The sequence below is a fragment of the Lagenorhynchus albirostris genome, chromosome 20 (assembly GCF_949774975.1).
Source record: "Lagenorhynchus albirostris chromosome 20, mLagAlb1.1, whole genome shotgun sequence".
NCBI lineage: Eukaryota > Metazoa > Chordata > Mammalia > Artiodactyla > Delphinidae > Lagenorhynchus > Lagenorhynchus albirostris.
Window position 1 is genome coordinate 51,147,196 of NC_083114.1, and position 27,957 is coordinate 51,175,152.

The 27,957-nt window shown below is 44.8% G+C and overlaps 1 protein-coding gene across 10 annotated transcripts in view; it reads right to left on the bottom strand.

Annotated features, from left to right (window-relative positions):
* TNRC6C (trinucleotide repeat containing adaptor 6C) overlaps positions 1-27,957 on the bottom strand; it is a 126,647-nt gene that overhangs the window by 40,099 nt on the left and 58,591 nt on the right. For all 10 annotated transcript variants that reach the window (XM_060134942.1, XM_060134940.1, XM_060134938.1 and 7 more), the window contains exons 4-5: positions 16,151-16,477; positions 1,029-3,632 (exon numbers count right to left, since the gene is read on the bottom strand). In XM_060134942.1, the coding sequence (XP_059990925.1) occupies positions 1,029-3,632; positions 16,151-16,477 (2,931 nt within the window). The remainder of the gene's footprint in view (positions 1-1,028; positions 3,633-16,150; positions 16,478-27,957) is intronic.

Below are 27,957 nucleotides of genomic sequence, written 5' to 3' on the forward strand. Positions count from 1 at the left end.
AGGGGTGAAAGAAACCGTCTCTGGAGATTCTCCCTTAATCTCATTGCTAGATTCAGAGTTTACTGTGAAGATGTTATTCATCAAATGTTTTATTAATTAATATTCAATGTTCTCCTGTGTCTGCAAATAGATTTTTAAGTGTCCCAGAGTGTTTATTTCTAAGTGCACGAGATAATCGGGCTGTACTTCAGGAGCTGCTTTCACTTCCTTAGAAACGTAAGTAAGGGCTACGCTTGCAGGTCTGGCTCAGACTTACCCCAGGCCTCCGGGCAGAGCTGAGGCGGCGGCTCTGCTCCAAGCCAGCTGACAGCACTTCACACCCTCCACCGCCAGTGAGACCCCGAGTCTGAGAAGGACTGGGAAGGGCAGCTTACCATCTCTGATCAAAAGGCAGGCATGGGGTATTTCTCTAGATTATTACTGTACTGTGTTCCAGCTCCAGAATGGGTTTGAACCTCCAGACCAATGACACTAGCAATCTCTCAGGTTGGTACCCCCAGTCCCCAAGCTCCCGGGTAATTCTAACGAAAGTCCTCTGGTGTTGAGAACCAGTGGTTTATCTCATAAGGAAGTGAAGACTTGGGACTTCCCTGGCAGTCCAATGGTTAACACTCTGAGCTTCCACTGCAGGGGGCACACGTTCGATCCCTGGTCGGGGAACTAAGATCCCACATGCCGTGCAGCGAGGCCAAAAAAAACCCACAAAAAACAAAAAAGGCTTTGTAATAAGTAAACACAAACTAACATAATGGTCCTCAATCTTTCCTAAGAGGACGTATTTCTTCTTTCCTCTTCTTTCTTTTGAAGGTGCTTAATGTTTTTTTTTTTCTTGAATCAAAAGCTATCAGAGAATCCTACTTAACTTTCTTCTCTTTGGGTGACATTCAATACGATATTGTAAGATGAAGGGCACTAAAATCAGTTTAATGTTATTTGCTACAAAAACACTAGTCGAGTATGTGTGCAAATGTAATGAGAATAAACATTTTTTTCTTTGCCTCTAAAGGAACACACAGCCCCCCACGTACCTGGACCGAGCAGTGGCGATCGGTTCAGCTGGGCGCTGGCCTGGTGCGTCGGGGGCGCCTCGGCCACGTTTGCGTTGGTGCTCGCGGTGGTGGTGCTGGTGCTGGTGGTGGTGCTGACCGAGGCACTGCTCTGGATGCCCGGGTTGTTTCTGTCCCACATGTTTACAGTTTTATTGTTGTAGTTGCTCGGGTCGCCCCAAGCTGAGGTACCGTCATCAATTTCCATTTTGCGTCGAATAGATGGCGGGGAAGGTTCCTCCCAGCCCGTGGCCTCACTGCTGTCCTTCTGTTTGACAGGGACCGGCCCCCCAATCCACCCTGTTCCTGTCTGTTTAACGGAAGTGGCTCCTCCCCAGTTACTCGCGCTGCTGTCTTGGGGTTTGCTCGCCCAGTTCTGTTGCGGGCCAGGCTTTAAAGACTCTCCCCAGCTTGTCCCTGGATTCACCTTTGCATTTGTGCCATTGCCCCAGCCACTGGTCCCAGACCTTGGAGCCTCGTTCCAGCCAGACCCTGATCGATTGCTGTCAGCATCCCATCCAGAGCCGTTTTTTTTCCCATCCCCCAAGTGTCCGAGGACAGAAGACGAGTCTGCCCAATCTCCCCCTCCTGCGCTCCAGGCGGGATTCACTTTGTGTCCGTCTCCCCAGTTCTGAGCTCTGGGTTTTTGAGGCTCACCCCAGGTGGGCGACTTGTCCTCCTGATTTACGGTCCCACTCCAAGCGTGGCCACTCTTGGCCGCAGCAGCATTACTAACAGCAGTAGAGCTTATCGTGTCCCCCCAAACCCCGGGGCCATTTGGCGCTTTGCTGCTGCTGTCTCCCCAACCTGTGTTTGCTGGCGCAGCAGCAGGTGGTGAGCTGACCCACCCCGTTACTGAAGAGGTATTTGTACTGTTCATGATGGACCCATCGTTCTTCCCCCCTGAGTTTGAAAGCTGAGTAGCTGCGCAACCCCAGGCCTCTGTCCCATTGTCATTCTTTCTCTCAGACCTTGGGGATTCTTCAAATTCCCAGGCAGTGTTCTGCTTTACTGGAGTCTGTCCCCAACCAGTATTAGACAGAACTCTTGGGTCAAGATCGTTCCTTGGCAATTGGATGTGCCCTTGGTCTAGAATCCCTTTGTCTCGCCTTCGGCCTTCTGTTCCTTCCCTCCCAGCGCTTCCTTCATTGTGGCTGCCAGAACCGTCGCTGCTTCCTTCACTTGTTGTCGTTCCAGAAGATGCAGCTTTGGCCCAAGAGTTCGTGTGTTCGCTGCCAGGCTGCGTGGCGGGATTCTGGCTGCCGACACTAGGACTCTCCCACCCTGTTGATCCTTTCCCATTGATGTCGCTACTGGAATGCTGGTTTGGGGGCTTTCCCCAGTCCCCGTTCACCCCGTTAGAGGGGCTTCGGCTGGGGTGGCCCCAAGCTCCCGAATGGAGGTTACCGACGCCATGGTTGCCACTGCCCCGCCCCCAGGCGAGGATGCCAGGACCGGCAGGAGGTCCCGAATCCCATGCGTTCCCTCCGTTTCCCTCCTTGTGCACAGCACTGCTGGAGCCATTCTGCTTAGCACTTGATGCTGAGTTCACAGTGTCGCCATTCCCCTGATTGAACCCAGAATTGCTATTTCCTGTGGCAGGGTTACCTGGGGACAGTCCCCACACAGAACTGCTGATTCCTTCGCTGCCACCCCCACTGACTTGAGAAACTGATGATCCGTTAGCACCAGGAAGGCCTTGCAGGTGGGGCGGGATGATGGCCCCCATACCAACAGCCATGCCCCAGTTTGGCAGTCCGTTTGTCTGCACTGCATTGATAGGGTTTGGTGAAGAGTTCAGGGGGTTAGTGTTATTTGGTCCATCAGTGTTAAGGTTCTGAGGTTGTACGCTGAAAGACACATTCTGAGAAGTGGACGTTTGTGGTTCTGTGCTCTCTTGCGGCAGCAAGTTTCCCCAAGCACCTAAAGTGCCCGCTGGGTTCCCATTCTGGTTGCCCATGTTTTGACCTATGGCACTGACTGGACTGCAAATACTGGAAGGGTTGCCTGTCGCCACAGTTCCTTCATGTCCAAGTACAGGCCAGGCAGCTGGGTTGGCATTGGGATTAAGGTTAAGATTAATGCCAGCATTGGAGTTGGAAGCACCCCAGCAATTCTGACTTCTCCCATCTCCGATCATGTTGTCCATCTTTCCATCCCCACCACTGAGGGAGCAGTGAGCCAGGCCGGAGCTGGAGCCCGTGGCTACGCCCCACACTCTGGCTGCATTTCCATTACCGTTTGCTCCCCCCGCCCCAAGGGCACTCTGATTAGAAGGGCTTTGGACGAGTGCGCCGTTGGTGCCATTATTGCCGTTCGTCTTCTTGGTATGTCCAGTGAAGCTGCCCTGGGCACTCCCTGTAGCCATGCTACTGTTCTCTGAGCCACAGCTGGAGGTACAGTCAGTGTCTGTCGTACATTCTGAGGCAGATTCAGCCTCTGTTCCCGTGATGGAAGGCCACGCCTCCTTATCGGTCCTGTCTATTATCACTTTATCCCAGCTGCCGTTGGCTTCGCTCCTGTAAGTGGGCTGCTGTCCCCAGTGGGAACTTTCATAATGCTCTGCCAGCCCGCTGTGGCCGATTTCTGCAAAAGATGAAACAAGTTCAAAGTTAGATTCTCCTCCCACTTATCGGTGAATCAACTGTTAAAACTAGTCTTTGGGGGAAGCTCTTTATTTCGAGTTTTCAATTCTGAATGACAAATACTAAAAAATGACTTCAAGAAAAAAGTTATTTGTCTTCTAAGTAGCTCCCATTCAAAAAAGAGTTAATGCTTCTAAAATTACTTTAATTCTTACCACTACACCATAGTATTGAGAAGATTCACAATGCACATTAGCACAGGAGCATCTGTGAAAGCGTTTGTAGTAAAGAAAGTGGCTTAACTGGAAGCAGTTTGGAATCTATGCGACTATGCAACACCTGTGAACACTCAGCTTCTGGGAAACGCTGGCTACAACACTGAAGCTCGCCTGGACACTGGGTGCAATTTGCAGTTCTTTTCAAGACTTCTAATGAGTCACAGTATTAGATAGAAGTTACACAGCTCATTTGGTAGAAAAGAATTGTAAATCTCCCGCAGAATCATATAACAGAACCAATATTTGGGGGGTGGGGGATGGAGGGAGAGAGAGAGAAGTGGTTTTAGAAAATGATCTCTCATGTTATCAAGGGTACAAGAGTTAGAACGATTTGATTACATTTATACTACTTTATCTGTTATTACCAGTGATTATGGTTTATCCTGGTTTCCTGTGCATTAATAAAAAATATTCTCAGCCCTGTATCTGATATCTTCTCGGATCTCTATGGATTCCTTCTACCGTTGCTTTCTACTTCCTTAATTTAGTCTTTTCTTTGGAGATCCCCAGAATAACTTTATACGATATCTTCTATAGTATTTATATCTTTTCACTCTTATGATCCTTTTAAAGAAGCTAGTATTTGGTATCTGTTATTTACCTCCTTTAATTTCCTAATTTTTGGGGTATTTCTAACATTGCAATCAAACTTATATTCCAACGAATTTTCCAAGACTTTATTCGAAGTATGCATCACTCAAGACCTCACACAGTTTAGAAATAGTTGACAGAGTTTCTTTAAATAGTATGATATACAGATAATTGCAGTTAAATATTTCTTCTCTTTTAGAACACTTTCATTATTACGTTCTCTGCAAATTAATTTCAACAAGAAATATCTTACTCATGGACAGTAAAACTGGGTTCCCCCCCGCAATCTCTTTTATAGCTTGATGGAGCTAAAAGAGGAAGTATTCAAAGAATTATCACCATCACTAGAAAGAACATACCAAAACTAACTTCAACCTTAAAAAAAAAAAACCCAAACAAATGACTTTTGTTGCCTGATTTAAAAGGAATGTAATGAATTTATCAGCTCCACGCTCTAACCAACTGAGCTAACTGGCCGCGACTAAAAGGAATGTAATGAATTTAGAATGATGGTCTAGGTGATTCTAAAGTAGGCAGGTAGGGACTTCCCTGGCAGTCCACTGATTAAGGTTCCATGTTCCCAGTGCCAGGGGCACGGGTTCAATCCCTGGTAGGGGAACTAAGATCCCATGTGCTGCATGGCGTGGTCAAAAAAAAAAAAAAAAAAAATCAACTGTGTCGCTTGTAAGAGGTTTTTATTCTTCTTTTAAAAAAATGTTTGGCAGCATTGGGTCTTCGTTGCTGCGCACAGGCTTTCTCTAGTTGCGGCGAGTGTGGGCTTCTCACTGCGGTGGCTTCTCTTGCTGCAGAGCACGGGCTCTAGGCGCGTGGGCTTCAGTAGTTGTGGCGCACGGGCTTAGTTGCTCCGAGGCATGTGGGATCTTCCCAGACCAGGGCTCGAACCTGTGTCCCCTGCATTGGTAGGCAGATTCTTAACCACTGCACAACCTGGGAAATCCGAGGCTTTTGTTCTTAAGAAAATAAAGAAGTAAATATTAAAAAAAAAAGTAGGCAGGTAATTCCAGGTGAAAACTACAAAGGGAAAATGAAGATAGGCAACAGAAAACTTTAAGTATCTAAATTACCATAAAACAATGAAGTTCTTTATTGCCAAATATTGATATTAGGGGTTGGCTCTGCTACCCTGGTTTATGACAATTTCCTCTGTTGGTTTTGCCTATACTATAAAAACTAGCTTATGTAATAACCAATTTAAAGAGATCAACGAGGGCTTCCCTGGTGGCCCTCAAAATAAAGAGATCAATGAGCCACTCATCATTTAACACTGAAAATAAGACCAAGTTAAAAAACAGAGATTATCCCTAAATGCTCATCGACAGATGAAGGGATAAAGGTGTGGTACATATATACAATGGAATATTACTCAGCCATAAAAAGGAACGAAATTGGGTCACTTGTAGAGACATGGATGGACCTAGAGACTGTCATATAGAGTGAAGTCAGAAAGAGAAAAACAAATATCATATATTAATGCATATATGTGGAATCTAGAAAAATGGTACAGATGAACCAGTTTCCAAGGCAGAAATACAGACACAGACGTAGAGAACAAACGTATGGACATCAAGTGGGGAAAGGTGGGGTGGGATGCATTGGGAGAGTGGGACTGACATATATACACTAATATGTATAAAACAGATAACTAATGAGAACCTGCTGTATAGCACAGGGAACTCCACTTCGCTGTACAGTAGAAACTAACACAACATTGTAAAACAACTATACCCCAATTAAAAACAAACAAACAAAAACCAAAGATTATCACTTTCTCTCAGCAAATCTACCACAGTTCACTCTCCCTCCCTCGGTCTTGCCTCTGCAGGGACAAGGTTTACCCAAAGGCAGGCCACCTACCTCTTGACTAGGAGAGCACTCACTGCAACCTGCACCCAGCAGTAGCAGGTTACCAGCCTGGCCTAGCAAGGTTTTACATCCATAATGCTTGCCACATATTAGGCAACCAATAAATGTTTGTTGGACAGACAAAAGAATCAATGTATAGAACCAAATATGAGTTTTAGCTAAAGCCACCAATTAGCTGAACAATCTTAAGTCATTTCTCAACTCTACAAAGATGATGATGAACTAACTACCTAAGCCCTAAAGTTCTCAGCTCTAAAATTTATAATCTAGAGTTTATATATAGTACATAAGAATCACACAAAAAAATACCTAGCAACATATTTGACACTGTCAATCTCAACTACAATATTGGAGAGAAGATTTTTTTTCTGGTAAAATATACAAAATATAATTTTCCATTTTGACCATTTTTGAGTATATAATTCAGCAGTGTTAAGTACATTCATTTTGTGAAACCATCACCACTATCCCTCATCCCAAGATGAAACCCTATACCAGCAATACACCAGGGTTCCAATTTCTCCACATCCTTGCCAACACTTGTTATATTCTGATTTTTGAATAACAGCCAGCCTAATGGGTGTGAAGTGGTATCTCATTGTGGTTTTGATCTGCTTCTCCTTAATGATTAGTAATGTTGAGTATCTTTTCACATGTAAAGCATTTTTATAATCAAACTGATTTATTTCGTTTAAAATGAACAATCCAAGAACTACATTGTTTGCATATAAAAAAACCATAAAACCCAATGAGTTTTCAATAAATAATGTAAAACAATTCCAAAATATGCCATCCTCCTACTCAGATGGTTTTGTTTTGGAATTTTCTACAAATATTTATAATCAAAACATAAAACTGTAAATAGTAAATATTATTTAATTTCTGACATTATGAGATGATAAAATGTAGGAGCAATGTTGTTGCTTGTGAGAAAAATAAATCTAGATCATTACATTTTGAGCTATAGAACATCCTACATTTTACAAGATAAAATAATTTATAAACTTGTCTATGAGACAGAGAGAGGGTAAGGCAAGTAATGAATTTAATACAGTAACTAGGGAATTCCCCGGCGGTCCAGTGGTTAGGACTCCACACTCTCAATGCCGAGGGCCTGGGTTCAATCCCTGTTTGGGAAACTAACATCCCACAAGCTGTGCAGTGCAGCCAAAAAAGAAAAAAAAAAATACAGTAACTAAACCTGAAAAGGGGAGATAGAAAACAAGGAGGAGAAAAATTACATGAAAAACACTGAATCAACATGCTGATAAATACCTGAATTCTCTACTTTCACGGATAGTCCTCTGCCCTTACAGCTTTACAAGAGCAACAAAGGGCCAAGGACCAAAGGCTAACGTTGGAATTAAGGAGATAATCCTGTGAGAAAAAGGATTTTTTTCATTCACGCAAATTTTAAAAATCCCAAATTTCATGAAAAATATTAGTCATTAGGTTAAAAAAAAAAACACATCCATAAAGGTGTATCAAGGGTATGTAGCGTTGCCGTGCAGCCTGGGCTCTTTCTAACAAGTGTGTCTGTCTGCTGAAGGGATGGCCCCCACAGTGATCAAGTTCCACCGCTCAGTCCTTCCCTGGGGTGGAGAGGAAGAGCTCAAGGGCAGCAGAGCCAGCTCGGCACCAACGAGGCAGTGCTGGCAGGAGCCCCAGCACCCGAGCCGACAGAGGGCAGGATGAAGTCTCGCCTGTGCGTTTACACACTGGAGTCTCTAGGACACTTTCACTTACTACGACTGGATTCTCCTATGAGAATCTAGGAGAATTTCTAACTGTCTCCCCCAGACCCATTCCTGCTTCTCTCCAGTCTCTTCTCAGTAATGCACCTTTCTTCTCAGTAATGCAGTCTTTCCAAATGCACCTCCAGCAGATCATGAATGCCTACTCACACACTTCAAAAGGTCCTTAACATCAAACCCACGAGGTATCACCTCACACTGGTCAGAATGGCCATCACTGAAAAGTCTACAAATAATAAATGCTGGAGAGAAGAAAACCCTCACACACTTTTGGTGGGAATGTAAATTGGCGCAGCCACTATGGAGAACAGTACGGATGTTCCCTAAAAAACTAAAAACAGAGTTACCATATGATCCAGCAATACCACTCCTGAGCATATACCCAGACAAAACTATAATTGGAAAAGATACACGCACCCCTATGTTCATGGCAGCACTATTAGAACAGCCAAGACATGGAAGCAACCTAAATGCCCACTGACAGAGAAAGAAGATATCATATGATATCACTTGTATGTGGAATCTAAAAAAGTTATACAAATGAACTTATTTACAAAACAGAAACAGACTCACAGACATAGAAAACAAACTTAAGGTGACCAAAGGGGACGGGGGGAGGGATAAATTAGGAGTTTGGGATTAACAGATACACACTACTATATATAAAATAGATAAACAACAGGGACCTACTGTAGAACACAGGGAACTATATTAAACTATAATAGGGAACACTGGAGTAAGGGCAGTTCTGGGAAGGAGAGAAGAAAGGGAGATGACGGACTGAGATCCAGACATATTGAGTCTGGGGCGGTTGCAAGACCTCCGAGCGGATCCGCCCTCAGTCCTGGGAGAAGCAAGTCAGAAGCTCAGATGTTAATGTGCAGTTCATCAGCAGTCTCTCCGTGTGGACTCACGCATCCTTGCAGGTGCTTCATCCAGCTCCTTAAAAGACCATTAGCACCACTCTTCTCCCCTCTTCACTCCCCTCCATCACCTGCTTCAGTAGCTGGATCAAGTGGGGGCTCCCTCCAACAAGCACTGCAGAATCTACGTGTTGTCATCCACTCAACAGGACACTCTTCTCAAAGGCAAGAACGTGTCTGCAAGTGGTGCATGCCAGGAGACCAGTGCTCCTAACTCAAAGGGGAGCTAAGTGTTCTGGAACTCGGTACACATGGTGGGAAAGGAGACGAGAGAGAGAAGGCTAGAGGAGAGGAGATAAAAGAGGGAAGGAGGTGAAAGCATGAGATGAAATGTCCCCCTGGGAATTCCCTGGCAATCCAGTGGTTAGGACTCAGTGCTTTCACTGCTGTGGCCCTGTGTTTAATCCCTGGTCAGGGAGCTAAGATCACTCAAGCTGTGTGGTGTGGCAAAAAAAAAAAAAGAAGGAAGGAAGGAAGAAAAAAAGAAATGTCCCCCAAACACCAAGGGAGTTTTACTGAACGGGTACTTACACCTGTGTTTTGGCACAGACGGTATAAAGGACAGGGGATCACTGCTACTAAAGGAACCTAAAGGAGAAGCTCAATTCTCACCAGTGCACGGAACAGCTCAAGTCCATTTCCAGGTGAGGACTTCTGTCCTAAGCTTGCAAAGACGGCCACCCTTATATGAGGAACTATTTGGAGGGGCTTAAAGTGAGGCTAACAAGTTAATTTGCTATATACATTTATATGTGTTATTACCATGTAAGCCACTAAAAATATTTTTCTACTTAAAATGTTTTTAGTTGTAATGGAAACAGGGCATAAGGAAACAAAATGAAAGAGACAAATATTACAATGTCTTTCACTGTAATTAAACTTCAGGAACACCAAAATGATATATGGATTTTTCCAAGATAATACCACATTTGGGGGTGTTTATAGGGTCAAAATGAACGTTAAATACATTAAAAACCAAAAAGTTAAGGCTAAATGGTAAAAATTCCTCTATGCTGTGGTTCTACAATTTGATTTTCGGCCTTGCTCCTTAGTGTTCCCAGTTCTGGTACATTAAAGAAAGCTCTTAGCCCCAGGATCTTTCTTTACAGGGTCCTCTCTTCCTACAGTTTGGGGCCCCGTACAGAGCCTGTTCCTGTGTGACTCTAGTCACAGTGTCCTCCGATGACAGTTTCCTGAGACACTCACATTCTGCTGAACAAGCATGTTCAACAGCCTTACCGATGAGCTCACAAACACTGCACAGATGAACAAGACCTAGTCTCCCCTCAAAGAACTTTCTGTGCCGAGACGAGCATGAAGCACAAAGGTGCCACTCTTTGCTCTAGTTTTTTATTTTCCTTCTTTCACTTTAACTTGTTTTCTCATTTTTTTCCTTCTCAAAAAGTTTTAAAATGGGAATCAACTGTGTCCTATGTACTTTAATATATTAAAAAAAAAATAGTTTGGGGACTTCCCTGGCAGTCCAGTGGTTAAGACTTGGAACTCTCAATGCAGAGGGTGCTGGTTTGATCCCTGGTTGGGGAACTACGATACCACATCCTGCACAGCCAAAAAAAAAAAAAAAAAGTTTGAATACATAAATGCATTTAAAAGCTGGAAAGGACTTGAAAACTAGAAAGCAGAAAGTTATGATTTTAATGCAATATTTTTGATTTTCAAATATAGACTTAAGTTGATTTGAAAATACCACTCACCGTCTTCTTAGTGCAGTGGTAAAAACCAGACAACAGAAAACAAAGAGCAGAACCTACTTCCCCAAAACACAAAGGAGTTAAACCTAAAGCCACTTCGGAAAAATTAGGCTTTCCCCACTCCCACCATCCTTTCACCACTCAGACTCCTTTAAAGTCTTCTGTGGGTATCTGAGGAGCACAGTTTCACTAGTTCTGTTCTGGGGAGCCCCTGAAGTCTCTCCTCTCTTGCCGCTCATCGTCATCATCACCAACACCACCATCACATCAACAACATTATCACTCCCACCATCACCACCACCACCATCATCACCAGTAGCACCAGCAATACCCCCCCCACCACCACATATTCTGACACTAGAATTTATCCCCAAAATGAAAACGTGTTACATTTTTAAGGCTATTACTCTCTTTATGTTTAAAGCACACCATTCTTCTTGGGAGAATTTATGACTTCAAAAATATTTGAATAACATGCCTTTCATAAACCAAAGTCTCTTGACTGTGCTATCAATTCAAAAACCCATCTTTTAGTTATAGTCTAAAAGACTCTATGAAAGAAATTTGTGAAATGACTGACTTCTGGGAACAGGCATTTTGAAATGAATGAAAGCTCTAAAATAAACCAAGACTGAATTCTCTTGTAGGTTATTCTCAACTCTCCAGGATAAGCCCACAGGAACTGTTAAAGGCTAAAATCCATGCATCTGTTATGCAGCAAGTTTGAGAGAGTTTATAAATAAGTCTTCCTATCCCTAAGACATCACATATTTCATAGCACTTTCAAGTTCTACGTATTTCCACACACATTAAATGAACTGAACCTTACAAATTACATCTGTTTTACAGATGGGGAAACAGAGGCTCAGAGGCCAGATTTGGAAAAGGTGTTATAACCAATAACCAGTAAGGACTGAACAGAAATGCCTATCTTCAGGATAAAATTCCAGTGCTCCTTCCATTACAACATTCTATCACCAAATGTTAAATTCACTTTTTTCCTGCTGTTTGAATGGTTTACACGTTCTAAAAATAGGTGTCTCTATAAAAATGTAAGTAACATAAACAGTCTTAGGTGATTAAAAAGGATCACACGATAGCATGGTTTAAAGAAAAAAGCTTTCTTCTTTTTTTAAATTCCAAAATGTTACCATGTAAAGATAAAATTTTCAAGAAAAAGTGTTTAACAAAGAGCTTCCTAAAGCTACAATAAGCGAGCTTTTAATTAGGTATCAAATTAATCAGATAGGGAAGTGTGGACAAGATTTACTCAGAAGTGCGCGGGATGCTTAATTATTGCTAACACTGACAAACAGTACGTAGTCCATTCTTTCTCACCGCAGTCCTTTTAACCGAAATGACAGAATAATAAATTATAAAGTCATTCCAAATGCCTTCCATAGTTGAAAACACATGAGTGCTACGCTTACTGATAACACACAGTCCTCGGTTTCAAGGGGCGGGATCAACGAAACCATCGTTTTCAGCTTTGGAGAACCGAAGCCACCTCCCTCTCCACTGCCTTGAGTGTGCGTAAAAATCTTGTGGAGAAAGTGCTCTGAGTTCAGAATTCCGTCACTGGACAGACTCCGAGACATCTCCTTCGTCAATTTCTATCAATGGAAGGAATTATGAAATGCAGAACCAAGTGAAAGGTTTACTGCAAACAATAATTAAAGTGTCCAAAAGAAAACGCTTATTGCCTGGTTTTTCTTCAAAACGGCAGGAAACGAGGCTGCTTCCTCCGCGGTCAGACCCTGTGAAAGGCACTGCCGAGCGGGGCGGCCGCGGGGGCGGCGGCGCGGGGCCCGGAGCAGCTCTGCGCGCAGCGGCGGGGGCGCCATCTTACGCGTCGTCTGTGCGCCCCTCGCGCCCCGGCCGAGGCCCTGGAGAAGCAGCTGCTGTCTGCTCCGTGTCGGCTCTGTTTCTGCGGCTCTGCGGGCCGCGGGGGCGAAAGTACCTGCGGAGAGGGGCCGCCCACCCCCTGGAGACGCTACCTTGCGCGCCGAACGCCCGGGCGCCCGCATCTAGGGCAGCGCGGGTTCCCAGCTCCACCCTGTCGCCGCGCGCCCCGGGCCGCCGGCTGTCGTCACCGGGAGGCTCCGTGCTGGCTGCGCCCGGCGACCTGCAGGCGCCCGCGGGGCAGGAGCTGGCGTTGCCCTTCCCTTCCCTTCCCGGGAGGGAGCCGATCACCCCCTCCAGCGGGAGGGGCGGGGGGAGGCATCCGCGGAAAGGACTTGAAAGCTCTGATTATCTAATTGCAGCTGACACTAAACCGATCTTCCTGCCTCTTAAAATTCGTTCAATTGTCACAGCCATTTTCACTACAGGACCCAGTTACAGCAGCACCAGAGCCACTTTTCCTCTGTTTTTTGAAAGTCTGCCAAAAGAGCAAGGGCGCGTTGCCCATTGGCTGCATGCAAATAAACCGCTGCTCCTTCCTACTCCTTTGTGTTCCGTTCCTTCCTCTTTCCCGCTTTTCCTGAACACACACTAAACGTTCGGCATACCAACACTAGCTATAATTTTCTAAATGAGCCCCATATGTAAATTGGCACGTGTCCAAATTCTTTCCTGCTTCTATCTACAAAAGATCTAAGTAGCAAACACTACCGCGTATTAATCAAAGCCTCAGTTTATGAATGTACAAAGTAGCCACCAAAACAATACATTGTTCTGCCTTAAGCGCAGCGAGAAAGAGTTTTTTCTTTTTTAAAAAAGATAAAAGCTCTCAAGTGTTTCAAGCTGGAGTTATACTGCAGGTTGGCAAAAACATAGTCTGAATAGAAAATAACATTTTTCTGGAAGCTTAACAGGGTGAATCACTACACATATACGACTATATACACTTATCAGTTAAAATTTTTGCCAGTTGGCTAAGTGACAAGGTCACACAGGGGTCGTGGGTCTGGAAAACGAATCGGACCTGTCTCTTGACCACACTGCCACACTGCCTCCATGCCCGGGGACGCCCACCTAGGTCCCTGTGCTGATTCCACTAGGACATGGGATGGCGTCCCAGCAATGTTTGCATTGACAAAATCAAGCGAGCTCTTTGGAAGCGGGTTTGAGTTGGAGATTCCAGGGAAAGGACCTTAGAAGTCTCATTTTAGGTGAGAAATGGAAGTACTGGCTGTGGCATAACCAGTGCCGGCTGCCAGGACTTCCCCTTCAGTTCAGTTCCTTTCACTTTGCTCAACTAGTCACACAGAGGTTCGGACACTGTCCTTTTAGGATACAATACAGGTTACACAGTATACAGTGCGTGTGAGGCTGCATGTTGTGGACGAATGGAGCATCCTACAGCTTCAAGAGGAGCTTGAGGACAGAAATACTCAAGGGGCTTCACGGAGGGTGGGTGACTGTGATTTGCAGACAGAAAGGGGCAGGGCGATCAGGTGTGTGCATGTGCTGGGAAAGGCAACACTGAGTGTGGCCTATTTGTGAAGCCATACGGAAACAATCCCAATCAGAACGGAAAGCAGGACCCGGGGACAGAAGGAAACGTGCTGGCTGGACAAGGCTGGGAAGGGCACTGAGCCAGGCAGAGACGGAGACTGCATTAGGAACTAGGAAACCAGGACAGGTTTCCGAAGGGACCTCTGAAGCTGTGATACCAGAGACTGCTGGTGAAGAGATGAAATTGGTGTAAAACAAAGACTTTTGCTTGGGAGCCAAAAAAATCAATCATTTCTTATTTTATTAATATAAATATATAGATTGATTCCATTTCTCAAGATGTTTTTATGTATAAAATGATGATTTAGTCTTCAATGTATATATTTTAAAAAGTACAAACAACTAGGAATAACTTTCTGGAGAAGGATATTATAATTACAGAGCCAGATACTTTCTTAAAGAATATTACTTTCATATAAAATTTTACTGAATCAGTTTCTTGATTACTTTCTCCTTATCTAAGAAGATACCAGTAACATCTTGCACCTCTCGCATTTGGTGAGAACACTGATGCAAGACTGCCAACTAATCTTATAACAATGAGATAAGCCCAGAAAAAAGCAGGGCTGTTACACTTCTTTTTCAGTTTTTCTATATAAGCGTCTTAAATCAACACCCCAAGCTATTACAGGTCTGACTATACAATCTTTGTCTCTGTTAAGATTGGTCGGAGAACCATATTTCAGTGTGGAAAGTAACCATACGTTTGACTATAAACTGGTTGCCGTTAAGCAGATAGGATTATATTCAGTGAATATATTTGATCATTTCTTTCCTTCCTAGCTTTTTGCTGAAAATCACTGACCTACATCGCCTCTACCAGGAATTTAGCAGATGAAAGTAAAGACTATTTGAAGAGACATGGCAAAGCTGTCTAAAAATATTTGTTCCAAATAAAACCACAAAGTCATGGTTTTGAGAAATTCTGCTATAAATACTTCTATGTCATGCTGGAATTATTCCCCATATAAAAAGGCAGCACATGAAGGAAAACAAATATTAATATGAATTGTGACATGTTTCTTTTAAATTCTAATCTAACACAAGAAGCCTCCTTGACTCTCTAATTACAGACCTGAATTTCACTACTATCAGCAAATACGCTTTCGATGCCAGAACCATTGCCAATTGTTAGTTAAATTACTTGAAACGTAAAGATTTAAGAAAATCAGAGATTCATGGCAGTCAAACACATGTACTTTGCTCTTCCAAAAATTTCCCTGAAACTCCAGCAAAGAAATTGTTAAAAGTGTAAATCCATGAGGTCAAGAAGATGGGAACAGGAGAGAGAGGAGATGAGAGATGCTGACATTCTGGAAGCTGGAAAGCAAATGAGCAAGTTGCGAGCTCTCCTGGGAGCCCAGAGAAAGTTATCGTTGAACTGCAGGCAAGGACACAACAAGCAGCAGGCGGCGTAGAGCCCCAGACACCGCAGGGGCCGAGCACGGGGAGACAGCAGGCAGGGTTGCCTCAGGATGCTTGAATAAGTTACTTAGAAACACCGCTCCCCATAAAATGCTATTACCTCCCTGCACAGAAAGTATGTGTGCAGTCATGAGATATCCTAGTAACCTGAGGGAAAAGGGTTTTATTTTGAAGTGTTCACTGCAGGGTTCTAAAGCATCTGCCTTGGCAGATTTATATGTACTGACATAGACCTTTAGTTTCTGGTGAGCTACAAACTAGCTGAAGTAGCTAATGCCATCTGAAAGTGTATGAGGAACAATATAAATGAGTAGGGGGAACTAGAAGTAAACCTTAAGATCTAATTGAAATGAATCGAGCTATCATCTAGCTAGCTTTACTAAGTGTACAGTAAACATGGATCAAAACATGTCCATTTCTATTTCTGGGCAGCAAGTTGAAAGTAGCAAACCAGTTCTCAGATAGAAAGAATGCCAGGTTCTGTGCGGTTTACCTGGCTGGGGCTTGCTGGGGTGCAGCTGTGCTCCGGCTCCAGGCAGCGGGGGTGGGCTCAGCCCTGCAGGCCCAGCACCCTGGGTGGGGCTCACGCTGGTCAGAGACCCCGTGGGCAGTGGCTGACCTCTCTTTAACAGCTGCTTCTGTTCTTGCTGGCGGAAGCGTGGAGGCACCTCGCGAGGCAGGTAACGGGATGCAGCTGGCTGCTGGCCGCCGGCAGACGCACGTTTGCCATTGCTGCTGCTGGAGAGAGTGCTGGTGGAAGTACTGGTACTGGTCCCGGCAGGTTGGAGCTGGCTTGAACAGGTCTTAGTAGGTTCTGGCACTAGAAGGAACAAAAGGAAAAGGCCCCAACACTTTAGTTATCACCTCCTTCAACCCAAACCAAAGAAAACAAAACCAAAAACTGAGAAAGAAATGACAGTGGAGAGCTTTGGAATCGAACTCCACGAAAGCCCAGAGTTCCAGGCTTGAGACCCAGTTGTCCTATAAATGAACCTCGATCCTGAGCTGTAGCTCTTGGCCAGTTTCCTCATCTATAAGACAGGTGATCACGCTGGGTTAGAGCAGCAGCTCTTCAGCTTGAGCTGGAGTCAGGTTAAAGGCCTGATTCCTAGGACCCGCCCGGGGAATTCACGTGGTTGGAAGGGAGGGGAGACTACAAATCTGCATTTCTAATAAGTTCCCAGGTGAGGGTGATGCCCCGGGTCCTGGGCCCACACTTTGAGAATCACTGCTCTCAGTCTGTGTTTCTCAAATTTAAGGGATCATTAGATGTCCATGAATTTATATATATATTTGTTTTAATTCTGAAGACAATCTAAAATATATATATATATATATATATGCGCATTCTGGGTTATCTGAATAATTAAGGCATTTGTGGTGATGGTATCGATAGCACCACTACACTCCTCCCAGATTTATTGGAAAAGAATGCCCGTAGGCTAATTTGCAAATGATGCATTAAGTGAAAGCCAAAACGCTATCAGAGTACGCTGCATCAACAAAGGTTCCACAGCAATGTAAACAGGAAAAAGGAGCAGGAGAGTTGAGTGACAGCCCTGCTAGTGAGCATGCCAAATGCAAAAGGTGATCTGAGTGGTGGCCCTGAGTGAGGAACGGAGCACAGGCCTGTCAAGTGCCAAAGAATCTGAGCCTCAAGTTCATTTCCATCTTGAATTTGAAACATTAATATCCAGAATATTATGTTACCCTGTTATTTGAAAAAAAAATTTTTCGACTTAATTTATAAATGTCTTTGATTTCAGAATTGAGTAAAAGCTATGTGCAAAACGAGTTATACCTAGTTCTCTGTATATCTTGTTTGTATAAGCAGCATTATAAAAACTTTCCAGTCGACACTGTTTGCCTTTTATTACCCCTTGCCATCAGCCCGCATTTCTCACCTCCCGCAATGGGTTCTGCTGTCCAACCCGCAACCTCATTGTACACAGTCAGTATCCGCGAAGGCTCTGCCCACTGTTTTTCTGTCACCCTGCCTGGCAAACCCTCAATTCTGGATGAAGCCACTGTCACTGTCCACTCTCTCCACCCTGGACTTGGACTGCTATGTCTCTCAAGAAAACAGAGCCGTGCAGTTTGGCATCACTATGAACTCCTGGGCCCTAACCTCAGGACACGCTCAGTGCTTCCTGACCAGCCTATGATTTCCTGGGTCTGCCTGGTTCCACTGCTGTCAATGACTCATTCAAAGACCTTCCACTCTCCAGTGATAATGCCTTTATCTCCCATCCCCAGAAGATAAACTGGACCTTATTCTTCAAAGAAATAAAGACCAGCAGGCAAAAACCAGGTTTCTGCTCCTACAATACACATCACACTGTTCTCTGTCCCACACTTCTGTTATTCCTATCCAAGGCTAGTATTATATTTACCAATTCCAAGACTCACATTTCTTCACATATGAAAATCACTTGCATCGGCATGTGTCTTACCATCGACGGCACATCCCTTCCTCAGTGGCACATGAAATACTGGGGCATCTCACTGCCTATGGTGTCAGAGAGGCACCACAAGACGGCTCCCTCCACGGCTCTGGATCCCGTCTCAGGGACTTTGTGTGTCCTTGATCTTCAACTCATGACATTCTCCAGAGCAGATATAAAGGCTCAAAGTTGAAGACTGGGTCTTCGATTAATTCTTTGTTTTACAAATATTTATATTTTTTCTTCCAGGGCTTAGTAGATGGACATCGCTGAGTGTACAAGAGAAGAGAAATCCGGCCACCGAGTTTGCGTGTGGAGTGGAGGAGAGCACATTTCCAACCAGTAACCAGGCCAGGATGTGGCCACCCTGCAACCAGGCCCTCCTGGTCAGCACTTAGACATGTGCACACCTCTGCTCTCTCTAGACAGTGGCTCTCCGGCTCTTCTCGACCCACACCCCCCTCCCGACTGGCCTCCTTCTCCTCTCCTCCATCACACCTCTGGTCCAGCTTCCTCACCTGCTGTGTGCCTCTCAGCCAGGTCCTCTCACCCTCCTCTTCCTCCTTGTGGCTGAAACCCTATGCCCCCCTGAGCTTCCTCTGCTTGCCCTCTCAGTCATCTGTATTGGCGGTGACTGCTGTGGCTGTCCTGAGCCTCTCTTCCTGGGCCTCCACGACACCGGAAGTCCTTTCTTGGATTTCCTCTGACCTCTCCAGCCACTCTTTTCTGCTCCCCAATGACAGGCTGCTGCTTCTGCCTCTTTAAGGTCCTGCTGCAGACACTAATCCTGGGTCATCTAATCTACGCACAACGCTTCATTTATCAACCCTGTGGTCCTGGTCTGAGACCTGGATGGCTATTAGATACCTATATCGAAGTCTTACGGGCACCTCAAAGTCAACGTGTCCCAAACACTCATCAGCTTTCTTGACTCATTCTTCTTCTGAGTCTTCCCGTTGTTCTTCCGGCAAATGGCTCCAAGTCAGAAACCCAGGTTCCATCCTTGATTACTCCCCCTATCTCCCCAAACCCATATCCAACCAACCACCAAACGTTGACATTTATAGCTCCCAAATGTCTCCCCTAAGTAGCCCTCAAACTACTCCATCAATTTCCATTCCTTTTGCCATGACCAGAGGCTGTTTCTAATCCATCATCCACTGCGGCCAGCATGATCCTTCTGAGATGCAGATCGCCTCCCTGGTTTAGAAGGCTTTGGGGATTCCTACGGCCCTTAGGATAAAGTCCAAGGTCCCAGCAGTTAGCTGTCCTAATGCCCAATTTTCCAGCCCCCTCTAACTTCACGATGCTGAACTTCCTGCTTCTGGGCCATTGTGCCCCCTCTTCTGTCTAACCACCATGTATCATCAGTCCTAAAACAACATATTTCCGCATTTCAACATCTCTCAAACTGAGATGCATCTTATAATTGATGTTGTATGTATCAGTTTAAAAGGCAATGCTTTTTTTCTAAGTGGTGCATAAAATAATGCATAAAACAATTGATCATATCTCAGATTCAATAAAACGTGGTAATTCCTAGTCATTCTTTAAATATCAAATTAAATGTCACTTCCCCTCAGAACCTTCCCTGACTCTCCTAGGCCAGTTTGGGTGTTTCCCAATGCATTCAGCATTGTATATTGCTTAGATGAACATCCATTACATCTTTTTTTTTTTTTAAAGAAAGTGATAAGACCTATTATACGTTGATTTTTAACACTTCCTTTTTTTTTTTTAATTTTTGGCCGCGTCGTGCAGCATGTGGCATCCTAGTTCCCTGACCAGGGATCTAACCCACGCTCCCTGCAGTGGAAGCACAGTGTCTTAACCACTGGACTGCCAGGCAAGTCCCTATAGGTTGATTTTTAAATGTACAGGGGCCTTCAAATATATTTTTTCCTGATATTGGCCTTTAGCTAATTAAAGTAGCAGAAGTTTCTAAGTATTTACCTAAATGAGTGGAAAACTTATGTCCACACACAAAAACCTCTACATGAATGTGTACAGCAGCTTTATTCATAATTGCCAAAAACTGGAAGCAACCAAGATGTCCTTCTATACGTGAGTGGATAAACAGACCGTGGTACATCTATACAATGGAATGTTAGTGTTAAAAAGAAATGAGTTATCAATCCATAAAAAGAAATGGAGGAACATTAAATGCATTTTATTAGGTAAAAGAAGCCAGTTTGGAAAGGCTACATGCTCTATGACTCCTATAATATAACATTCTGGAAAAGGCAGAACTACGGAGACCATAAGGCACTCAGTGGTTGAGAGGGGCTCGGGGGAGAGGGAGGGAGGGAGGGAGGGAGGGATAAGCAGGCAGAGTGCAGGAGCCTTTCAGGGTGGTGACACTGTGATACTGTGAGATCGGATACACAACATGAGGCATTTGCCAAAACCCATCAACTGTACAACACGAAGAGTGAAGGCACAGGTAAACTCTGGACTTCAGTTAGTAATAATGTATCAATACGGGTTCATCCATTGTAACAAATGCACCACACCAAGGCCAGATACTAATAACAGGAGACACTGAGGGTGGGCTGGGGGTGGAGAGATAGAATATATTGGAACTCTTTATTTTCTGCCCAGTCTTTCTGTAAACCTAAAACTGCTCTAAAAAAATAAAGTCTATTAACTAAAAAGACAAAAAACGAAAAGCAGAGAAGCAAATTTGATCTCTTTCACTTTCCATTAGGACTTTGCGAACGAAATTGAGAGCAGAGTAGAGGTACACTTGTCTGGGAAACTTAGAACCACTAAATTTATTTAAAAACATGTCATCAGCAGATCAATTCACTTAACTGCACATTTTAATGTATCTGGCCCAAAGGTTTTATTCCAGACCTTGCAGTTGCTTCTTAGGAAGCTCAGAGTCTGAATGCAATTGGTTCTTTCCTTTTACTACAAAATTCAAAAGAAGCAGAAGAAGAAAAGGAGGAAGAGGAGTAGAGGGAGGAAGGAAGCAAGAGAACCACTAGAGAGCCCTACCTGCCCTTGTTACAAAACCTGTTTCCTTTTGTAGTAACCAACATCGGCTGGCCAGCTACTACCAGGCAAGGCGCTTCCACCCGTCATCCTGCCTGTTCAAAGGCTGGAAACGAAGAAAACCTACCTGAACTCAAAACCTGGAGGAAACAACTGGCAAGGACTCAGAAGCAAAGAACCCACACTGAGCCTAAGAAATCACCCCGTCTTACCCTCATCCACACAGACTCCCTCGGCCCAAGTCTGCTAACCAAGATGACAGTTGCTGTCAGGACTGGTCTTCCATGACACTGCTGTTATCTTTTCAAAAGTATCAAAGGACAAATTCAGGGCTATTTTTCTTCAAAACCTTTAGAGGAAAAGGAATTCATGATACAGAAATGAAGAAATAAATGAATGTTATCAGTTACTAGTTTATTTATTTATTTATTTATTTATTTATTTATTTTTTGCGATACGCGGGCCTCTCACTGTTGCAGCCTCTCCCGTTGCGGAGCACAGGCTCCGGAAGCGCAGGCTCAGCGGCCATGGCTCACCGGCCCAGCTGCTCCGCGGCATGTGGGATCTTCCCGGACTGGGGCACGAACCCGTGTCCCCTGCATCGGCAGGCGGACTCTCAACCACTGCGCCACCAGGGAAGCCCCAGTTACTAGTTTTGAATCTAAACAACCAGTTCTAAGTTATTTGATATGAAATACTCAATTTTCCTTGGGTTATCTGCCTGATGCATTATGTGTAGTCCTTTTTATATCTAAGATAGCCCCTTTTTTTAAAACATTTTTTTAATGCAGCAGGTTCTTATTAGTTATCTATTTTATACATATTAGTGTATATATGTTAATCCCAATCTCCCAATTCATCCCACCACCACCAGCCCCCCACCCCGCTTTTCCCCCTTGGTTTCCATACGTTTGTTTTCTACATCTGTGTCTCTATAAGACAGCCTCATTCTGAGAGTGAAAGTACTCTAGGCCAGCCTTCCCTTTCCGCGTGAATAACTGCTGATTAAGGCAGGAGCCAGCAGGTGAACTAAATGTTTCTTACATTTTTAAAAGGCAGGGAAAAAAACAATGAACAATATGTCACAGAGACCATATATATATGGCCTACAAAGTCTAAAATACTTACTATCTGGCCCTTCACAGGAAAAGTATGACCAGCTCCTGCTGTAGGGACTAGAAACTTCTTGTGCTATTATATTAAGCATCAGACGTACAAATTTCTTAGGGGAAAAATCCAAGTAATGTATGCCAAAGTCTTGTGTGAGCGTTGTTTTAATAAATAAATAAGTATAACTAACTAATTAGTTTCATGTCTCCTCTCCAATTGTGAGGCTCACTCTCTTTATGATTACTGAATGAAGGGTAATATGATGCTATTACTCAAGAAAACAAAGGGAACACTTTAAGTTGAAGAGATTTGATCGCTCTCTTAGAAACCCAGGTGCTCTTAATACAGCCTAGCACTGAGCTGCGAGAACAGAATGCACTCTGTTACCCTGTCAACACAGACTGGATGAGCTGCTCACCTCTTCTTCCTATTTGCTCTGCTGGCCCTCTGACCAGAAGCAAGAAGCAGACTTCGAATCTTTGGCCTCATTCCTCTGCCCTGGACTCTGCGGAGAGGCCATCCAGGTTCACGATTAGGACCATCAACTCTAGGCTGACACCCGAATACTGTCTGTTCTATATTGCCCTCAGCTCTAGTTCAGCCTTGACCTTCAGTTGTGTACTGGACGGTGATGCTTGGAAGCTGTCACCCTTCAAACTGAAAGTACCCAAAGGCCAAACAGGATTTCCTGGGCTGAGCCCAGGATGGTGCTGACTGTTGTAGGAAGGCACTGAAGCATAAGGTGTTTCTCACCTAAGTGAACCAACAATCAACAGGGGAAATAAAAGTTACAAGACACAGAAGCATGTGGTATAGACTGGAAGTTGGTCACTTAGCGGAAAGATAACCATGTACTGCCCAACATGGTAGCCACTAACCACATATGGCTACCGAGCACTCGATGTCTGAACTGAGATGTGCTCTAAGTACATACACGCTGCATTTCAGAGAGTCAGTACACAAAAATCTCATTAATTTTTATATTGATGTATTGAAGTGATAAAATTTTGAATATATTGAATTAAAAATATTAAAAGTAATCTCACCTGTTTCTTTTTAGTTTTAAAATGTTGCTCCTGGAATATTTGAAGTTCCTTATGTGGCTCACATTTGTGGCCTGAATTCTATTTCTATTGAATAGCGCTGGTCTAGAAACAGCACTGTCTTCTTGAAGGAGTTAAAGTTTGAGTTGGCTTCTCAGAAATGTGTTAAATTTAAATAACTGTCTGTTTTCATAAAGGACCATCAGTCGTGGCAGATCACAAGCCTTTTCGGGTGAGAGATTTTCCCTTACAATTCTGTACCAGCTGAAGTACTAGCGCCTTATCTCACAAACAGAAAAATGTCACTAGATATTTGCAAAGTAGCTAGCGAGACCAAGGGCCCAGAGTACAGAGCAAGCACAGTATTCCCAATTTACCCACACACTCAACCTCATGGTTGTATTTCTAGCTGCCTGAGATACTAGTGTCGTGGCTGGTGGTCTTGGGGGGGGGGGTCACCCTGGATGCTGAGGAAAAGGAAGAGAAGCGTCACTCAGCAGAGGGACGAGGGAGAGGGAACCAAGAATTCTGACCCTGCCAAGCTGCACCTCTGGCCTCTTTTCCATGAGATAGTGATAAACCTTCTTTAAGGTAGTATTTTGCAGATCTTTGAAACTAGCAGGCAACTAACAATCTCAACTGAGAAATAGAGACTCTTAAAATCTGGATCTATTCTTAAAATACAGATAAATCAAATGGTCAGTTTTGACTATCCACACTCTCTTCTCAATCTATCGCTGCCCAAAGAACTAGGCTAGGGTATCAAAGCAATTCTGACGTTCCTCTTCTCAAACAGACCGGGATCTAAGGTGATACCTCAATGACAAAGTCTCAGAAGCCAGTCGACCTGACACATCACTATTTTCACAGTAGAACAAAGTAAGGCAATGGGAATTTTAGCTTGATTCATATGGATCGCCAACAAATGATCTGTTTTATTTAGAAGAAATTAGAATAGCATCCAGTGAATAACTACACAGCTAATAAAGAACTTCCAGCAAGCTGGACACTGGTTCTTTAATAAACCTTTACTTTTTTTATTTTAAATGAGAGCGACACCTGCTGGCGAAAAGGTAAGATATTAAATCCTTATGTAAGAAAGCAAGTCCTTTCAACAATTTTCTTTCCAAGAAACAATTTTCCGCTTTCAGTTAAAAATTTCAGGGGACATTGTCACATCAGGGTCCAAATAGTTTATAAATTCCTACCATTGCTTTTCCAAAACAACAGGCCACAGTATAGGCAGGAAGTTTAGACTGTCCCTTCAGGTGTCTGGGTGACTTCAGGAAGGATCTCCTTTCAAACTTTTGTACGACACCTTGCCATCTCTAGGAGACCAAGACAGAAGCCTCTGCCCTTGCTGACCCAGCCTCCTTACCTTTTATTCTACTCTGGACGACCCCGTTCTCTCTTCTGCTTCTCTAGCCATTTTACATGGCCCAAGCCCCAAAACTGCCATCTGGAAGCCCCCCTTGGCCTTCCTTCCACTATGCTATCCACACCTCTGTACCATCCCAGCCTTCAGTTGCTTTCCAGACTGCCTGAAACTGCAGGCTCAGGAAGCGACGAGTTCTGTACCCACTTCTGCTATTCCAAGCCCCTACTGCTAACGCTCCTCTTATAATCTAACGTGGTCGGCCCAAAGTCCCTTACAGCAACTGTTTCAAACTTCCCCTACCTCTTCCAAATCCTGATACCCACCCCCTTCTCTCAATCTCTGGCTGGGACTCTAGGTTCCTGAGATCGATGCTACTCACTCACTCACACACACAAAGCCTTTCTACAGCCCAGCTCCAGGTGCTGGGACCTTCCAGTGAACAAAAAAGGCAGACTCCCACCTCCTCACCCCCTCCGCTCACATCTCAGCAGGGGAAAACGACAATGAACGTGATGCATTTAAGATAAGTAGTCATCAGAAGGTGCTAAGTGCTGTGAAAAACGAGGAAAGCTGGGCAGGGTAACTAAGGGCTCAAGCTGACTTTTCTCGTGTTATCTGCCTATCATTTTCACACCCCACATGTGTCAGTATCCTCATTTATCCTCTTTATTTACTTATTTAGGAAATACATAATCAGTGCCTATTTTGTGCCAGGCACTGGGTGTGTTGAGGAAAATAAATAGATACGGCTCCCGTCCTTGTAGTTTATAGTCTAGTAAGAGATACTATCTTAAAAATGATTCCACAAATATACAATTACAAGTTGCCACAAGCACGATGAAAGCGATAGGATAAAAGAACCCAGCTTAGGTTAGGGACTCAGAGAAAGCTCCTCTGAGGAAGTGACAGCTAAGCTGGGTCTGGAAAACTGTTGGCTGGGTGGAGCGTGTCTGCGAACTCACGCCCACCAGCTGGGACAGGGCATGGGAGGGTCTTGAAATGGGAAAGGGCTTCCATGCTTTCAAGGTCTGAAACAAGGCTGGTGTGGCTGGAGCTTAGTGCCCAAGGGAAGAGCTGCTGGACGCAAGGCTGGAGAGGCAGGCGGGGACTCTGTAAAGATTCTGGGTCCCATCACTTGGCCGCCAGCTGGAAGAGCACTCGGGGCAGCCTGTGGAGGGAGGCCCCGTGGTGTTCCTGTCCCGGCTGCAGCACACTGACGAGTCTGGAGCCTCCAGTTTCGGGCAGAAGTTCTCTGGGGACGGGCTCCTCTGATTACAAACTCACAGAGTCCAGGATGTTGTGACCACTGGCTGTTTAAACTCAACAAGCAGGTGACCTTGATCAAGAGCCTGTCTGCCCAGGCTCCAGAGCCAGGGGGTCCTGCCCGACAGCACCTTCCCGGCAGCCATGGCCCAGAGCAGCAGCACCCTCGTTGTCTTGTTCTATAAACTCAGGCGGTTTGGTTCCTGCTATGAGGTACCTTGTGCTGCTTATCAAAAACTGAACAGAACAGGGGAGGGTGGGGTGCCCAGTGTGTTGAGGTGTTTCCATCTTATTACCCAAGTCATACTACAAGACATTCTTTGTAAAAAAAAAAACTTTATTAGGAAATATTTAAGATGTACAAAAAGGCATAAAGACCAAATAGTCAACAAACTCCATGGACCCAATCTCCAGCTTAAGAAAGAAAATGTCCCCAATTCCACCAAAGGCTCTTCTCTCCCCCTCCCTGGCTTCATACTCCACCTCCCCCCAGGAGACTGTGGCCATGTGCACTTTGGGGTTTATCACTCCCATGTGCTTCTTCTCTTCAGATGCGGTGTAGTGGCTATGGGCATAGACTCATCTATTTAAATCTCAGCTCTGCCACTTACTGGCTGGTGACCCTGGGTAAGTCACTTAACTCTCTGTCCCTCAGTGGTGCCACTTGTAAAAATGTAGGTAAGTGGAGGATGAAGTGAGGGTAACAGTACCTCACTGAGAGGGTTCTTTGAGGAGCGAACATTAATATATGTAAAGAGTCGTTTAGAATAGTGTCGGGCACATAGTGAGTGCATGGTAAGTGTTTATATTATGTTATAGAAAAAATGCAATGACACTTGTTGAAGATGGTAAAGCAGAGTTGATACAGGACCATCACAACGGGACCACTGTAATGGGATTTTACAGTGTGGGAGAGAGACTGGGCTCAGCTCGGAATATAGCATGGGCACGTGGGAACTGAGAGTTAAGGAGCAGGGGGTGAGGGTGTCAGTGGATGGAAAATACTAAGCGGAAACATCAGGGGTGAGGGGGTGTTCTAGCTAAACCAACCTAACAGGATTCTTGCTGCAGGCAGGCGGGGTGGGGGTGGTCGTCAGACATCACCTGGGCGATGGTGGAGGAGGAGGAAGGAAACTGGTTAAAGCGACCCAGTGGGGCTCTTGCTAAAACTAGATTTTTACAGGGAGGTGCAGAGATGGGCCTAAGAGAAGGTCCAGGAGCCTGAGAAAGGTTTGGTCAAACAAAGAATCTTTGTCAGTCTTAATAATCCTCTTCCTCTCAGGAGCAATGGGAGGTATTTTAGGCTGATTAAAAACAAAAACCATGGGCTTCCCTGGTGGTGCAGTGGTTGAGAGTCTGCCTGCCGATGCAGGGGACACGGGTTCGTGCCCCGGTCTGGGAAGATCCCACGTGCCATGAAGCGGCTGGGTCTGTGAGCCATGGCCGCTGAGCCTGCGCGTCCGGAGCCTGTGCTCCGCAACGGGAGAGGCCACAACAGTGAGAGGACTGCGTACCGCAAAAAAAACAAAAACAAAAACAAAACCCAACTTACATTAAATGAATTGCAGATGATGAAGTAAACAAGGGAAGAAGAGAGGCAACACTCAAAGACGTTAGGCCAGGCGACAACTTGGGACAGACAATGACCGTTGTACTCAGGATCATCAGAGCACTAGATCTCCAGTCTGGCCCTAGACCTCTTCCGTTAATTTGGGTCTCTCATTTCCACTGTTTGAAAAGTGTGAAGCACTATACAAATGTTATTAGTAGACAGCCATCCCAGCTTTTTAAAAGCCTTACAGAGCAGCAATCCAAGGTGCCTGCTCAGCGACAGGCACACCAGCGGCAGGCCCCACAGGGGTCGGTTCACAGCTGCAAGGAGGCATGTGCGCGAGGGATCCAGCAGTGACTAGGCGCTCTGTCCGTTGCGCCAGCTCCAAGTGTAAGCACGGCCCTGGAGATGGTGGAAGTCTCTGCATGGGGTCCCGGTTCCTATCACTGTCTTGGTCGTGGGGAGAGGCAACACTGGTGGCAGCTTCCTGACAGCTGGGCTGCGGCAGTGACA